The sequence below is a fragment of the Zalophus californianus genome, chromosome 9 (genome assembly GCF_009762305.2).
Source record: "Zalophus californianus isolate mZalCal1 chromosome 9, mZalCal1.pri.v2, whole genome shotgun sequence".
Classification (NCBI taxonomy): domain Eukaryota; kingdom Metazoa; phylum Chordata; class Mammalia; order Carnivora; family Otariidae; genus Zalophus; species Zalophus californianus.
In genome coordinates this window covers 104,016,679-104,032,423 of record NC_045603.1, presented here as the reverse complement: position 1 = coordinate 104,032,423, position 15,745 = coordinate 104,016,679, and the positions used below count along the sequence as shown (strand labels likewise).

At 40.6% G+C, this 15,745-nt stretch overlaps 1 protein-coding gene across 1 annotated transcript in view; it reads left to right on the top strand.

Annotated features, from left to right (window-relative positions):
- The window catches only part of CACNA2D4 (calcium voltage-gated channel auxiliary subunit alpha2delta 4), a 132,419-nt gene that overhangs the window by 65,323 nt on the left and 51,351 nt on the right, over nt 1–15,745 (top strand). Inside the window, exon 23 of the mRNA XM_027594228.1 lies at nt 2,291–2,384. Within this exon, the coding sequence (XP_027450029.1) occupies nt 2,291–2,384 (94 nt within the window). The remainder of the gene's footprint in view (nt 1–2,290; nt 2,385–15,745) is intronic.

Genomic DNA, 15,745 nt, shown 5'->3' with positions numbered 1-15,745 from the left:
TCTTTTCTCCTTTCCTTTCCTTTTTTTTCAAAATTTAACTAGATACGAGTTTTAGTATGACACATCAAAAATTGTATAAACAGATTTAAAGTGAAATCAGAAAAAAGTACACTAACCTTGATGGGTAAGGTCTCGATGTGTTTTAAGTGCTGAATTACTGACATTTTATTATTATTATCATTATCAACCTTTTTTATTCAAGCATAATTAATATACAGTGTTCTATTAGTTCAAGTGTACAGTATAGTGATTTGGCAATTCTATCCATTACTCGGTGCTCATCACAATAAGTGTACTCTTAATCCCCATCACCTGTTTCCCCCATCCCCCCACCCACCTCCCCTCTGGTAACCATCAGTTTGTTCTCTGTAGTTAAGAGTCTGTTTTTCGTCTGTCTCTTTTCTCTTTGTTCATTTTGTTTCTTAAATTCCACATATGAGTGAAATCATATGGTGGTTGTCTTTCTTTGACTGACTTATTTCACTCAGCATAATACTCTCTAGATCCAGCCATGTTGTTGCAAATGGCAAGATTTCACTCTTCTTCGATGGCTGAGCCACTGGGGAACTTACTGCCAAGTAGCCTTATCCCTCAAACTCACCCACGGCTTAGGGAGATTTTCAAAGAAAAAGGCAGAGCCAGCCTCACTCTGGGGCCAAGAAGTTGCCTATGTTCCTGGCACTGTGGCAGCATGAGTATATCCCCATGTCAGGGACTGGGATCACTTTGAGTGTCTTTCACCTGAGCACCAATAGGGCTCCAAAGAGACACACAGATCTGCCCATAGATCTGTCCCTACCACCACCTAGCAGTGGGCCCCAAGCCAGTAGCTGATGCTCTGTACCCCACAGTCCTCATCTCAGCAAAGGAGAGCATTCCACCAGGTGCTATCTTGTAGCCTGTGGTCTGTGAGTGTTTTCCAGTGCCTGGTTCTCAGGCTAACCTTAAATTTCCCAACACAGATGCAGGTGGTGAAATCACAGGGCCACACCCTCAGCAGGGTCCCTCTTCTTCCTCTTCAGAAGAGAAACAGGTCATGCTGACACATAAGTGTCACCCCCAAGTAAGACTTTGCCTCCCATGCTGGCCCAACAGGGCACTCATTTGTGCATTCATTCATTCATTCTATCAGTAAATCTGTACTGAGCACATACTCTGTGCCAGGCCTGAGATAGGCACTGAAGCTACAGAGATGGCCCAAACAGACGAGACCCTTACTCTCAGGGAGCTCGTAATCTAGTGGGGAAACCACACAATAAAGACGCAAGCATGTGTGTGTAGATGTAGGGTATTCCAAACTGTGGTGAGTGCCATGAACAGGATGCTGTATGGGATCCTTTATAGTGCCTAACTCTGTCAGACCATGTTACTTATGCTGATGTTGAAAAAGAGCCACCCGAGTGCTTTCATAGGTACAGGATCTGCTTTGGGGGTGATGGAAATGTGGACCTGGACAGAGGTGATGACTGCACATCATTGGGAATGTACTCAGTGCCACTGATTTGTATACTTTATTTTTTTAAAGATATTATTTATTTATTTGACACAGAGAGAGATAGTGAAAGCAGGAACACAAGCAGAGGGCATGGGAGAGGGAGAAGCAGGCTTCTCACTGAGCAGGGAGCCCGATGTGGGGCTGGATCCCAGGACCCTGGGATCACGACCTGAGCCGAAGGCAGACATTTAATGACTGAGCCACTCAGGCGCCCCTGATATTTAAATACACTTTAAATTGGTTGATTTTGTTACATAGATCTCACCTCAGTAAAAGTAAATACTTTTTTTAAAAAAGAGAGAGGGAAAAGAGCTACCCATGCAAAGAGTAGGGGGGAAGCGTCCAGATCAGGAGCCGCCCATGCAAAGAGTAAGGGGGAAGCATCCAGAGCACAGAGGCTCTGAGGCAAATTCAAATTCACAGACCCGGCAAAAGGCCAATGTGTTGGGAGGGTGATGATCAAGTTGCAGACAGATGGCAGCAGAGAGGAGAGGTGGCCGGGGCTCAGGGCAAGGGCTGATGTCACTGAGGGGTTCTAATCTCACAGAATACCGGAACTGGGAAGAGCCATAGAAATCACTTAGACCTACTCACATATTGTTTGGGATTGAAGATGTGAAGGCTGAGAGAAGCAACACGACTTCCTCAAGCTCACATAGATGGTTTTACGAGTCCCAGACCCGTGTTTATGAGACACAGCCCATTCCCTAAGTTCAGGGTTCCTCACAAGGGCAGATGAGCTGTGTTCAACATCATGGAGGAAATAAGTGGTTTGGTCTTTTATTTTGCCCCCAGGCGACGAGGAGCTTGTGCGGCAGGTACTGCTTGACGCAGTGGTGACAGCCCCCATGGAGGCCTACTGGACAGCACTGGCTCTCAACGCCTCCGCGTACGTATGTCCGGGGCAGGGCTGAGGGTCCTGAGAGGGGAGGGAGCTCCCGCCCCAGGATTCCCTTGGCTGAGTCAGGGTCCCTCCCACTTCCTGGCTGGCAGCTGAGGAGATAACCTGGTCCGAGATGAACATGATGACGGTGGGAAGCCGTTGGGGAAGTGAGAACTACCCTCACACGGCTCCGGTCAAGCAGGTACTTGGTACAGCTTCCACACCCCACACACGCTGTTGCTCTCCCCCCTGGAAAAACACCAAGTGCAGGTCTCTGGGGCAGGAGTCCAGATCCCCCACCCATACTGCAGCAGCCCCATTCCAAGAACACCTCTCTGAGGCTGGGCTGGAGCTGTGTGAGCCCCTTCACTAAGAGCCCTGGTAAAAGTAGTCCAAGTAGATCAGGACCTGGTTTCCAGCAAGTAAGGTCAAGACAAGACAACTGTATTTACCTAGTGCTATCATGTTTAGTGGACAGGTAGAAAGAAGAAATGAATGGCGTGTGTGTGTGAGCACACAGGTGTATTGGGGGGGTGGTGCTAGAAACTAATGAGGTCAAGAATACAGCTGACTACATCTTGTTCCTGAATAGGAAGATTCAACATTAGCATCATGAAGATGTCAGACCTCCCCTAGACACTCAAGTTAATTAATGCTATCCTAATGAAAACAATAGAATTTTATATGAAACAATCACCTATTTAAAAAAGCAAGATGTGGAACACTGTGCACAGTGTGATACTATTTCTATAAAATGGTGGCAAACCATGGCATATCTGTACGTGTGTATATATAAAACATCTATGAAAGGCCAAATAAGAAAGAGTTCTCATTGGTTGCTTCTCATTAGAAAAATGAGTAACTGAAACAGGGATGGAAGGACACTTTTCACTGTATAAATTTTTGGTACAATTTTGAACCATGTGAATGTATTACCTCTACAAAATTAAATAAAACTAGAGAGCAAAAAAAGAATACAGCAGGCCAAGCACTGTTCTGAATACTTGGTATACATTAACCTAGTGAGCCTCATAACCACCTTACAATATAGGTACTATTGTTATCTGCATTTTACAGATGATGAAACCAAGGCAGAGTGAGATAAGCAACTTGCCCAAAGTCATATGCCTCCCAAGAGGCAAAGCTGGAATCAAAACTAGGCAGCCTGGGTCTGGGGTCTAGGGAATTGGATCACTGGTTTGAAGAGAAGGGGCATGATCGTCATCTTTCCAAGTTCAGAGATTAGCCAGAGACATTTTTAATGTTGAGAAACACTGAAGAACAAATATTCTTAACCAAGGTGTATAATAGAAAAGAAGACCTGGAGAATTAATATAAAATGGCATATTAATAAAGCTAAGTGGGAAAATAATACAATCATGCCCATGGATGCAGAAAAGACATTTGAACAAATATTAATATCCATGCATATTTTTAAAAACTAATGAATACAATTAAAATTGACCAGCGGTGCCTCACTGGCTCAGTTGGTATAGCATGCCAGTCTTGATCTCAGGGTTGTAAGTTCGAGCCTCACATTGGGTGTAGAGATTACTTAAAAATAAAGATCTTCAAAAAAAAAATTGACCTAAGCCTGAAAGTCAACATCTGAATGGGGCTAGAGGTTCTCTCAACTAAAGACAGGACTAAGACAGGCATTCCCATATCCCTACTACTCTTTTTTTTTTAATTTTTTATTGTTATGTTAATCACCATATATTACATCATTTGTTTTGGTGTAGTGTTCCATGATTCATTGTTTGTTCATAACACCCAGTGCTCCATGCAGAATGTGCCCTCTTTAATACCCATCACCAGGCTAACCCATCCCCCTACCCTCCTCCCCTCTAGAAACCTCAGTTTGTTTTTCAGAGTCCATCATCTCTCCTGGTTCGTCTCCCCCTCTGACTTACTCCCCTTCATTCTTCCTCTCCTGCTATCTTCTTCTTTTTCTTTTTTCTTAAAATATGTTGCGTTATTTGTTTCAGAAGTACAGATCTGTGATTCAACAATCTTACACAATTCACAGCACTCACCGTAGCACATATCTTCCCCAATGTCTATCACCCAGCCACCCCCATCCCTCCCACCCCCGACCACTCCAGCAACCCTCAGTTTGTTCCTGAGATTAAGAATTCCTCATATCAGTGAGGTCATATGATACATGTCTTTCTCTGATTGACTTATTTCACTCAGCATAACACCCTCCAGTTCCATCCACGTCGTTGCAAATGGCAAGATCTCATTCCTTTTGATGGCTGCATAATATTCCATTGTGTATATATACCACTTCTTCTTTATCCATTCATCTGTCAATGGACATCTTGGCTCTTTCCACAGTTTCGCTATTGTGGACATTGCTGCTATAAACATTGCAGTGCACGTACCCCTTCAGGTCCCTACATTTGTATCTTTCGAGTAAATACCCAGTAGTGCAATTGCTGGATCGAATGGTAGCTCTAATTTCAACTGTTTGAGGAACCTCCATACTGTTTTCCAGAGTGGTTGCACCAGCTTCCATTCCCACCAACAGTGTAGGAGGGTTCCCCTTTCTCCACATCCCTGCCAGCATCTGTCGTTCCCTGACTTGTTAACTTTAGCCATTCTGACGGGTGTGAGGTGGTATCTCATGGAGGTTTTGATTTGGATTTCCCTGATGCCGAGCGATGTTGAGCACTTTTTCATGTGCCTGTTGGCCATTTGGATGTCTTCTTTGGAAAAATGTCTGTTCATGTCTTCTGCCCATTTCTTGATTGGATCATTTGTTCTTTGGGTGTTGAGTTGGATAAGTTCTTTATAGATTTTGGATACTAGCCCTTTATCTGATATGTCATTTGCAAATATTTTCTCCCATTCTGTCGGTTGTCTTTTGGTTTTGTGGACTGTTTCTTTTGCTGTGCAAAAGCTTTTTATCTTGATGAAATCCCAATAGTTCATTTTTGCCCTGGCTTCCCGTGCCTTTGGTGATGTTTCTAGGAAGAAGTTGCTGCAGCTGAGGTCGAAGAGGTTGCTACCTGTGTTCTCCTTTAGGATGTTGATGGACTCCTGTCTCACGTTTAGGTCTTTCAACCATTTGGAGTCTATTTTTGTGTGTGGTGTAAGGAAATGGTCCAGTTTCATTCTTCTGCATGTGGCTGTCCAATTTTCCCAACACCATTTGTTGAAGAGACTGTCTTTTTGCCATTGGACATTCGTTCCTGCTTTGTCAAAGATAAGTTGACCATAGAGTTGAGGGTCCATTTCTGGGCTCTCGATTCTGTTCCATTGATCTATGTGTCTGTTTTTGTGCCAGTATCATACTGTCTTGATGATGACAGCTTTGTAATAGAGCTGGAGGTCCGGAATTGTGATGCCGCCATCTTTGCTTTTCTTTTTCAACATTCCTCTGGCTATTCAGGGTCTCTTCTGGTTCCATACAAATTTTAGGATTGTTTGTTCCATTTCTTTGAAAAAAGTGGATGGTATTTTGATGGGGATTGCATTGAATGTGTAGATTGCTCTAGGTAGCATTGACATCTTCACAATGTTGGTTCTCCCAATCCATGAGCATGGAACGTTTTTCCATTTCTTTGTGTCTTCTTCAATTTCTTTCCTGAGTATTTTATAGTTTTCTGAGTACAGATCCTTTGCCTCTTTGGTTAAATTTATTCCTAGGTATCTTATGGTTTTGGGTGCAATTGTGAATGGGATCGACTCCTTGATTTGTCTCTCTTCTGTCTTGTTGTTGGTGTATAGGAATGCCACTGATTTCTGTGCATTGATTTTATAGCCTGCTACTTGACTGAATTCCTGTATGAGTTCTAGTAGTTTTGGGGTGGAGTCTTTCGGGTTTTCCACATAAAGTATCATATCATCTGCAAAGAGTGAGAGTTTGACTTCCTCTTTGCCGATTTGGATGCCTTTGATTTCTTTTTGTTGTCTGATTGCTGTGGCTAGGACTTCTCATACTATGTTGAATAGCAGTGGTGAGAGTGGACATCCCTGCCGCGTTCCTGACCTTAGGGGAAAAGCTCTCAGCTTTTCCCCATTGAGAATGATATTCGCTGTAGGTTTTTCGTAGATGGCTTTTATGATATTGAGGTATGGACCCTCTATCCCTATACTCTGAAGAATTTTGATCAAGAAAGGATGCTGTACTTTGTCAAATGCTTTTTCTGCATCTATTGAGAGGATCATATGATTCTTGTTCTTTCTTTTGTTAATGTATTGTATCACGTTGATTGATTTGTGGATGTTGAACCAGCCTTGCAGCCCAGGGATAAATCCCACTTGGTCGTGGTGAATAATCCTTTTAATGTACTGTTGGATCCTTTTGGCTAGTATTTTGGTGAGAATTTTTGCATCCATGTTCATCAAGGATATTGGTCTGTAATTCTCCTTTTTGATGGGGTCTTTGTCTGGTTTTGGGATCAAGGTAATGGTGGCCTCATAAAATGAATTTGGAAGTTTTCCTTCCATTTCTATTTTTTGGAACAGTTTCAGGAGAATAGGTATTAATTCTTCTTTAAATGTCTGATAGAATTCCCCTGGGAAGCCATCTGGCCCTGGGCTTTTGTTTCTTGGGAGATTTTTGATGACTGCTTCAATTTCCTTAGTGGTTATAGGTCTGTTCAGGTTTTCTATTTCTTCCTGGTTCAGTTTTGGTAGTTGATACATCTCTAGGAATGCACCCATTTCTTCCAGGTTATCTAATTTGCTGGCATAGAGTTGCTCATAATATGTTCTTATAATTGTTTGTATTTCTTGGTGTTGGTTGTGATCTCTCCTCTTTCATTCATGATTTTGTTGATTTGGGTCATTTCTCTTTTCTTTTTGATCAGTCTGGCCAGGGGTTTATCAATCTTGTTAATTCTTTCAAAGAACCAGCTCCTAGTTTCGTTGATCTGTTCTACTGTTCTTTTGGTTTCTATTTCATTGATTTCTGCTCTGATCTTTATGATTTCTCTTCTCCTGCTGGGTTTAGGCTTTATTTGCTGTTCTTTCTCTAGCTCCTTTAGGTGTAGGGTTAGGTTGTGTATTTGAGACCTTTCTTGTTTCTTGAGAAAGGCTTGTATTGCTATATACTTTCCTCTCAGGACTGCCTTTGCTGTATCCCAAAGATTTTGAACAGTTGTGTTTTCATTTTCATTGGTTTCCATGAATTTTTTAAATTCTTCTTTAATTTCCTGGTTGACCCATTCATTCTTTAGTAGGATGCTCTTTAGCCTCCATGTATTTGAGTTCTTTCCGACTTTCCTCTTGTGATTGAGTTCTAGTTTCAAAGCATTGTGGTCTGAAAATATGCAGGGATTGATCCCAATCTTTTGGTACCGGTTGAGACCTGATTTGTGACCTAGGATGTGATCAATTCTGGAGAATGTTCCATGGGCACTAGAGAAGAATGTGTATTCTGTTGCTTTGGGATGGAATGTTCTGAATATGTCTGTGAAGTCCATTTGGTCCAGTGTGTCATTTAAAGTCTTTATTTCCTTGTTGATCTTTTGCTTAGATGATCTGTCCATTTCAGTCAGGGGGGTGTTAAAGTCCCCCACTATTATTGTATTGTTGTCAATGTGTTTCTTTGCTTTTGTTATTAATTGCCTCATATAATTGGCTGCTCCCATGTTCGGGGCATAGATATTTACAATTGTTAGATCTTCTTGTTGGATAGACCCTTTAAGTAGGATATAGTGTCCTTCCTCATCTCTTATTACAGTCTTTGTTTTAAAATCTAGTTTGTCTGATATAAGGATTGCCACCCCAGCTTTCTTTTGGTGTCCATTAGCATGGTAAATGGTTTTCTACCCCCTCACTTTCAATCTGGGGGTGTCTTTGGGTCTAAAATGAGTCTCTTGCAGACAGCATATTGATGGGTCTTGTTTTTTAATCCAATCTGATAGCCTGTGTCTTTTGATTGGGGCATTTAGCCCATTTACATTCAGGGTCACTATTGAAAGGTATGAATTTAGTGCCATTGGATTGCCTGTAAGGTGACTGTTACTGTATGTTGTCTGTGTTCCTTTCTGATCTTTGCTGCTTTTAGGCTCTCTCTTTGCTTAGAGGACCCCTTTCAATATTTCTTGGAGGGCTGGTTTCGTGTTTGCAAATTCCTTTAGTTTTTGTTTGTTCTGGAAGCTTTTTATCTCTCCTTCTATTTTCAATGACAGCCTAGCTGGATATAGTATTCTTGGCTGCATATTTTTCTCGTTTAGTGCTCTGAAGATATCTTGCCAGTCCTTTCTGGCCTGCCAGGTCTCTGTGGATAGGTCTGTTGCCAATCTAATATTTTTACCATTGTAGGTTACATATCTCTTCTCCCGAGCTGCTTTCAGGATTTTCTCTTTGTCTCTGAGACTCGTAAGTTTTACTATTAGATGCCGGGGTGTTGACCTATTTTTATTGATTTTGAGAGGGGTTCTCTGTGCCTCCTGGATTTTGATGCCTGTTTCCTTCCTCACATTAGGGCAGTTCTCTGCTATAATTTGCTCCAATATACCTTCTGCCCCTCTCTCTCTTTCTTCTTCTTCTGGGATCCCAATTATTCTAATGTTGTTTTGTCTTATCGTATCACTTATCTCTCGAATTCTGCCCTCGTGATCCTGTAGTTGTTTCTCCCTCTTTTTCTCAGCCTCTTTATTTTCCATCATTTGGTCTTCTATATCACTGATTCTCTCTTCTGCCTCATTTATCCTAGCAGTTAGTGCCCCCATTTTTGATTGCACCTCATCAATAGCCTTTTTGATTTCGACTTGGTTAGATTTTAGTTCTTTTATTTCTCCAGAAAGGGTTTCTCTAATAACTTCCACGCTTTTTTCAAGCCCAGCTAGTATCTTTAAAGTCATGATTCTGAACTCTAGGTCCGACATCGTACTAATGTCCGTATTGAGTAGGTCCCTGGCTGACAGTACTACCTCTTGTTCTTTTTGCTGAGGTGATTTTTTTCTTCTTGTCATTTTGTCCAGAGGAGAATAGATGAATGAGAGAACAAAATGCTAACAGGTTTACAACGTCCCCAGCAAATATACTGTATACAAATCAGAAAAGACCTGAAACCAGGGGAAAAGAAAGGGAAAGAAAGAAAAATGAAAGAGAAAAAAAAGAAAAAAGAAAAAAAGATAAAAACAAAAACAGAACAATACAAAAAAAGCAGAATGTGATCAAATATGATCAGGCTAGTGCATAGATCAGTGCCACACACTAGATTTAGGCATATTTTGGTCTGTTAGAAAAAAGTGCCTCCTAAAATTTTAAAGGAAGAAAGACATATATGTACAAAATAAGGGTTGATACAATGAAGGGATAGAAGATGACTGTAAAGATGAAAATTATAAAAGATTTTATAAAAGGACTTGATAAGATAAGAAGTTGTTTGAAAAAAGAAAGAAGATTTAAAAAAAAAAAAAAGAAAGAAGGAAGAGAATGTGATCAGGCAGGAGACTAGAACAGAACCATACACTAGTGATTTAGGGTATATTTTGATCTGTTAGAAGAAACTGTATCTCAAAATTTTAAAGAGAGAACAACTTATATATATATGCCAAAAATAAGGGTAACTACTATGAAGAGATAAAATATGACTCTAAAAATGAAAAATAAAAAATGTTTTTTTTTTTTTAAAGTGATAAGATGTTGGTTGAAAAAGGGAAAAACAAAAAAGAAACAGTTAACAAAAATTAACTTTGATGAACTAATGAATCATGGTAAAAAAAAAGCCATGAATTCTATGTGCAGTATTCCCCTAGCGCTGGAGTTCTCCCGTTCTCCTTGATAGGTAAACTTGGTCTTGGCCTGCTGGCTGTTTGGGCTGATTTTCTGGGGGAGGGGCCTGTTGCTGTGGTTTCCAAATGTCTTTGCCGGAGGCTGAATTGCCCCGCCCTTGTCGGTCCGGGCTAAGCAAGCTGCTCGGGTTTGATCTCAGGAGCTTTTGTTCCCTGCAAGCTCTCCGTACAGCCTTGGAGGACCAGGGCAAAAATGGTGGCCTCCCAATCTCCGCCCGGAGGAGCTGAGAACTCGGGGCCCTGCTCCTCAGTGCGCCCCCAGAGAAAAGCAGTCACTCCCTTGTCCCCTGTCTCTGGCCGCTCTCCGTGCTCACCCGGCCTGTGACCGAGCGTTGCTATCTCTGGCACCCGACCCCGTGTGGAGTCTCCAAACCCAGCAGATCCCTGCGGTGCGTTCCCGCGCCACTCCTCCCCGGGAAGGAAGGGGAGTCTCCCCGGATCTGCCGCTTGTTGGGTCCCTGCTGGAGGAGCAGTGGCCCGACTGGGCCGCGGATCACAGTTTATGGCAACCCCGAGCTGAGAGCCCGCGCCTCGGCTCCGTCTCTGCAGCCGGCTTCCCCGCTCCGATACCTGGGAGCTCTGCCGCACTCAGGCACCCCCGGTCTTTCTGTGACCCCAAGGGTCCTGAGACCACACTGTCCCGGGAGGATTCCACCCCCCGCTTAGCCACTGGAGCGACGTCCCTCAGCGGAGCCGACTTCTAACAGTTCCGATTTTGTGCTCCGCGGCTCTATCACTTGCCAGAAGCGGCCGGCGGAGGCCCCTCCCCCGCCGTCTATCCTCCCGAATATCGCCTCGGATTCACTTCGCATGTCCTACCTTCCAGTAAGTGGTAGCTTCTCTGTTCAGAGAGTTGTTGCTACTCTCCTCTTTGATCTCCTGTTGAGTTCGTAGGTGTTCAGAATGGTTTGATCCCTATCCAGCTGAATTCCTGAGACCAGACGAAATCTAGGTCTCCTACTCCTCCGCCATCTTGCTCCGCCCCCCCATATCCCTACTACTCTTAAACAAGGTTGGAAGGTATCAATCAGTGCAGCCAGACAAGAGAATGCACCTAGAAGCAATGAGAAGCGGAAAGGGTGAAGCAAATTATCTCTGTTTAAGAAGGTGATAAGATTGTATATCTGGAAGCCCTGAAAGAATTTATAGGAAAACTACTATAAACAATAAGAGAATTTAGTGAAGTAGCAGGATATACTATGAATATTCAAAAATTAACATCCTTTATCTATGCAAACAAAAACTAGATTAAAAATATCATGTAAAAATATTCAAGAGGACAAAAAATAAAATGTAATGAAACACCTAGGTATAAGACAAGATATGTCCTAAAACTTAATTAAGAAGAATTATAAAATACTCTTGGAAGACACAAGAGTTGACTTGAACAAATGGGGAGATATTCAGTGTTTTGGGATAGGAAGAACCAACATCACAAAGACATTAATCCTCTCTAAGTTCATTTATAAGTTTAATGTAATCCCAATAAAAATATCATCAGTATTTCTCTGGATCCAGATAAATGGATTATAAAGTTTATTTGGAAGAATAGTCAAGAAATCCCTGAAAAAGAAAAGCAACAAAGGAAGTGTGGTCCTACCAACATATTAAAACATATGACAAAATCTCTATAATTTATAAAGTGTTGCATCGACACATGAATAGAAAGGCAGACCAAGAGGACAGAATAGAAAATCCAGAAATTCATCTAAATGCACGTGGAAAGACATCAAGTCAGACCAGGGGAAAATGGACTCTTTAATAACTGGTTTGAGAGCCATATGGAGAATGATAAAATTGTATTATTTCCTCACACCATACATCTGGATAAAGTCCAAATGACTCAGAGATTTAAATGTAGAAAAATAAAACCATATAAGTACTAAAAAAAAACCCATGAGCCAATTGCTCTAAAATCTAGAAATTAGGAAACCTTTCCCAATGATGACTCAAAATTCAGAAGCAATAAGAGAATAACTGACAAATTTAATAGCATAAAAATGTTTATTTGGCAAAAATAAAAACATGAGGAAAGTGAAAAGAGAAATGACAAACCAGAAAAATGTTTGCAACTTATATAACAAATAAAAGCTTACTATTCCTACATTATATATCCATGATAAATGAAGAACTTCAAAAATAGAGAAGTAAAAACCCAACCACTTTATAGGAAGAAGGACCAAGAAATATGGGCAATTCAGAGAACACATACAACTAGTCCTTATGTATATGAAAAAATGATCAGTCTAGCTCATAATAAAAGGAATGCAAATTAAAACCCTACCAAGATTATATATGTCACTCATCAGATTGATAACCATCTAAGTTTATTGCCATGCATGGCTGGCAAGGCTGTGGGGAATCAGGCTTGTGTATATTAGTGGGTATACAAAATGTTTCAAAGGCTGTGGAGGAGAATTTGATAATATCTAACAAATTACATATGCATTTACCTCTGACTCAGCAATACCACTTCTAGGAATGTATCCCAGAGATATACCAGTAAAAATAAGAAAAGATACATACATGAGTTTTTTTGTTACAGCTCCATTTATAATAGTGAAAGACAGAAAATAACCTAAATCCATCAGTAGGAGCCTAGTTAAATAAACCATGGTAGATCCACATAATGGAATACTATGTAACTACAAAAAATGAGAAATCTATATACTGCAAAGGAATGGTCTCACCAACGAAGAAAAGTGTATATAATACCTCACTATTTATTTAAAAAGAGGAGATGCAAATATATTTTCATAGGTACTTACACATATATAAACATAGATGCATGTATGTATATACATATGTGCACATATATTTTTTAATGGAACAATAAACAAGAAAACAAAAAAGATTACTTTAGGCAGAGTGAAAGAACAGGGATGGAAACAGACAGGCTTATGAATATGCTTTATTTTGCATATTTTACTTTGGAACCATGTAAATGCTTTATATCATTATGAAACGATTAGATTTTTAAAAATAAGCTCTAAAAATTTGAAAGCAAATGAAACAAGTAAACATAGTTGTGTATCAAGTTCATGACATAACAACGTAGGTGAATTCTTTCAAGGGACTTGAAAACACAGAACCATAAACAATAAATAAATCAAAAAACTGTGTTCCATAACCACATTGCTAGAAACAATATTGGCACTGTTATTCTCAAACTATATAGATGGATAGAGCAAATAGTATTAGGTTAATATCATTAGGAACCAAGATTTTCAGCAAATGAGAAAAGAGATGCAAATTTTTCAAATCAAAGAAGATGTACTGCTGAATATGAATTGGAAATATCAATGAACTTGTGATGTGTTTTCTCTGAAAGAAACAATAAAGATATCCTGGCCCTGTCCACGGAAATGACCAACCTCAATGAACACTCCAGAGCAGGATTGTGGACTTTCAGTGTGCATATTAAGACATCCTCATTAAAATGAACCAGCAACCCTTGGAGAAATGTCTGATTTCAGGACAGGGGCAGGAAGTGTACAAAATGAGCCAGGAGCATCTTGTCATAACAAGAAGGAAGAATTTACTAAAGACTATCATGACATTGTGCCAGGGGGACCCCAGAACCTACCTGAAGTGGTCTCACTGGTTAAAGGTGGGACAATTAGAGCAGCAAAAGTAATGACAACTACAATGGATTAAAATATAATGTGTTTAAATCTTGTGTTCGTAATGATACTGAGGAGGAAAAAAACGTTTTTAGTCATCTTCTCTACTACTTTTGAATAAAGAACTGCATCAGAGGTGCCTGGGTGGTGCAGTTGGTTAGGTGTCCAACTTTTGGTTTCAGCTCAGGTCGTGATCTCAGTGTCGTGAGATTGAGCCCTGCGTCTGGCTCTGTGCTCAGTTCAGAGTTTGCTTAAGACTCTCTCTCCTGCTCATTCTCATTCTCTCTCTCTCTCAGATAAATAAATAGATCTTTAAAAAATTGCATCAGGAAGCTTTTTAAAGAAACAGTCACTTAGGCCCCAAACCCAGAAATTCTTGTTTCTACAACATCAGAGGGGGCAGGCAGACCCTGTCCACATTTCCAGACCCTTTCCTCAGTAGTTTTCCAGATTGTAGATCAAGTGCTATAATCCAGCTCCAGGTGCTATCAGTTGAATGTCACATAGTACAGCCTTCTTCACAGAATCCCATTGGAGAAACCCCAATACCCACACAGCTGAGCCTTGATTTAAAAAAAAAAAATACTTCCCCTTGGCAATGCTTTGGGTCTTCCCTACCTTATTATCCATAATATCACTATCCATAATATCACTAAAACCACTGATCTAGGTACTGAGAGAAATTGGGTAATAACCTGTAGCAAATTGGGCTAGGGGCATGAATATTAATAAAGTTAGAAGTAATTAAATAAAAGCCATATGTAACAAGCCCACACCTGATGTCATATTCAATGGTGAAAACAATGAAAAGCTGAAAGCTTTTCCTCTAAGATCAGGAACAAAGTAAGGATGTCCGCTCTCACCACTGTTACTCCACATAGTAGTGGAAGTCCAAGCCATAGCAATTAAGCAAGAAAAAGAACAAAATGAAAAGGTGACCTACAAAATGGAAGAAAATATTTGCAAATCATATCTGATAAGGAGCTAATGTCCAAAATATGTAAAAAAGCAAACAAACAAACTCACAACTCAATAGGAACAAAATAATCTGATTTTTTTAAAAGGGCAGAGGAACTGAATAGACATTTTTCCAGAGGAAACCTACAAATGGCCAACAGATGCATGAAAAAGTTCTCAACATCAGTAATCATCAGAGAAACACAGATCAAAAACACAGTGAGGCATCGCCTCACATGTTAGAATGTTACCCAAAAGACAAGAGACAACAAGTGTTGGTGAGGATGTGGAGAAAAGGGAAGCCTGTGCACTCTTGGTGGGAATGTGAATTAGTGCAGCCACTATGAACAACAGTTTTGAGTTCCCCAAAAAGTTCAAAATAGAACTTTCATATGGTCCAATGACCTCACTTCTGACTATTTATCCAAAGGAAATGAAACCATTATCTTCAAGAGATAGCTACACCCCCATCTTCATTGCAGCATGATTTATAATAGCCAAGATATGGAAACAACATGTTGTCGATGCATGAATGGACAAAGACGATGTGGGGTTGTGTGTGTGTGTGTGTGTGCGCACAATGAAATATTATTCAGCTATGAGAAAGGAAATCCTGCCATTTGTGACCACCTAGATGAACCTGGAGGGCATTATGCTAAGAGAGACAAGCTGGACAGACAAAGACAAATACTACATGGCATCACTTATATGTAGAATCTATAAAAGAATAAAATAAAATTAAGTCAAATTCACAGAAACAGAGAAGGAAAGTGATTGTTGTGGGCTGCTGGGGGAAGAGAGGTCAGCACATTCTTCCAGCCACAAGAGGAAGAAGGCCTGAGGGTCTAATAAAACGTGGGGACTGTAATTGATAACACTGTATTGTATAATCAAAATTAGCTGAGAGTAGAACTTAAATATTCTCACCGCCCCCCGCAAAAAAAAGATAAATACCTGGTATGATGGATGCGCTATTTAACTAGATGGGAGGAACCCTTTCACAATGTATACATATATCAAATAACCATGA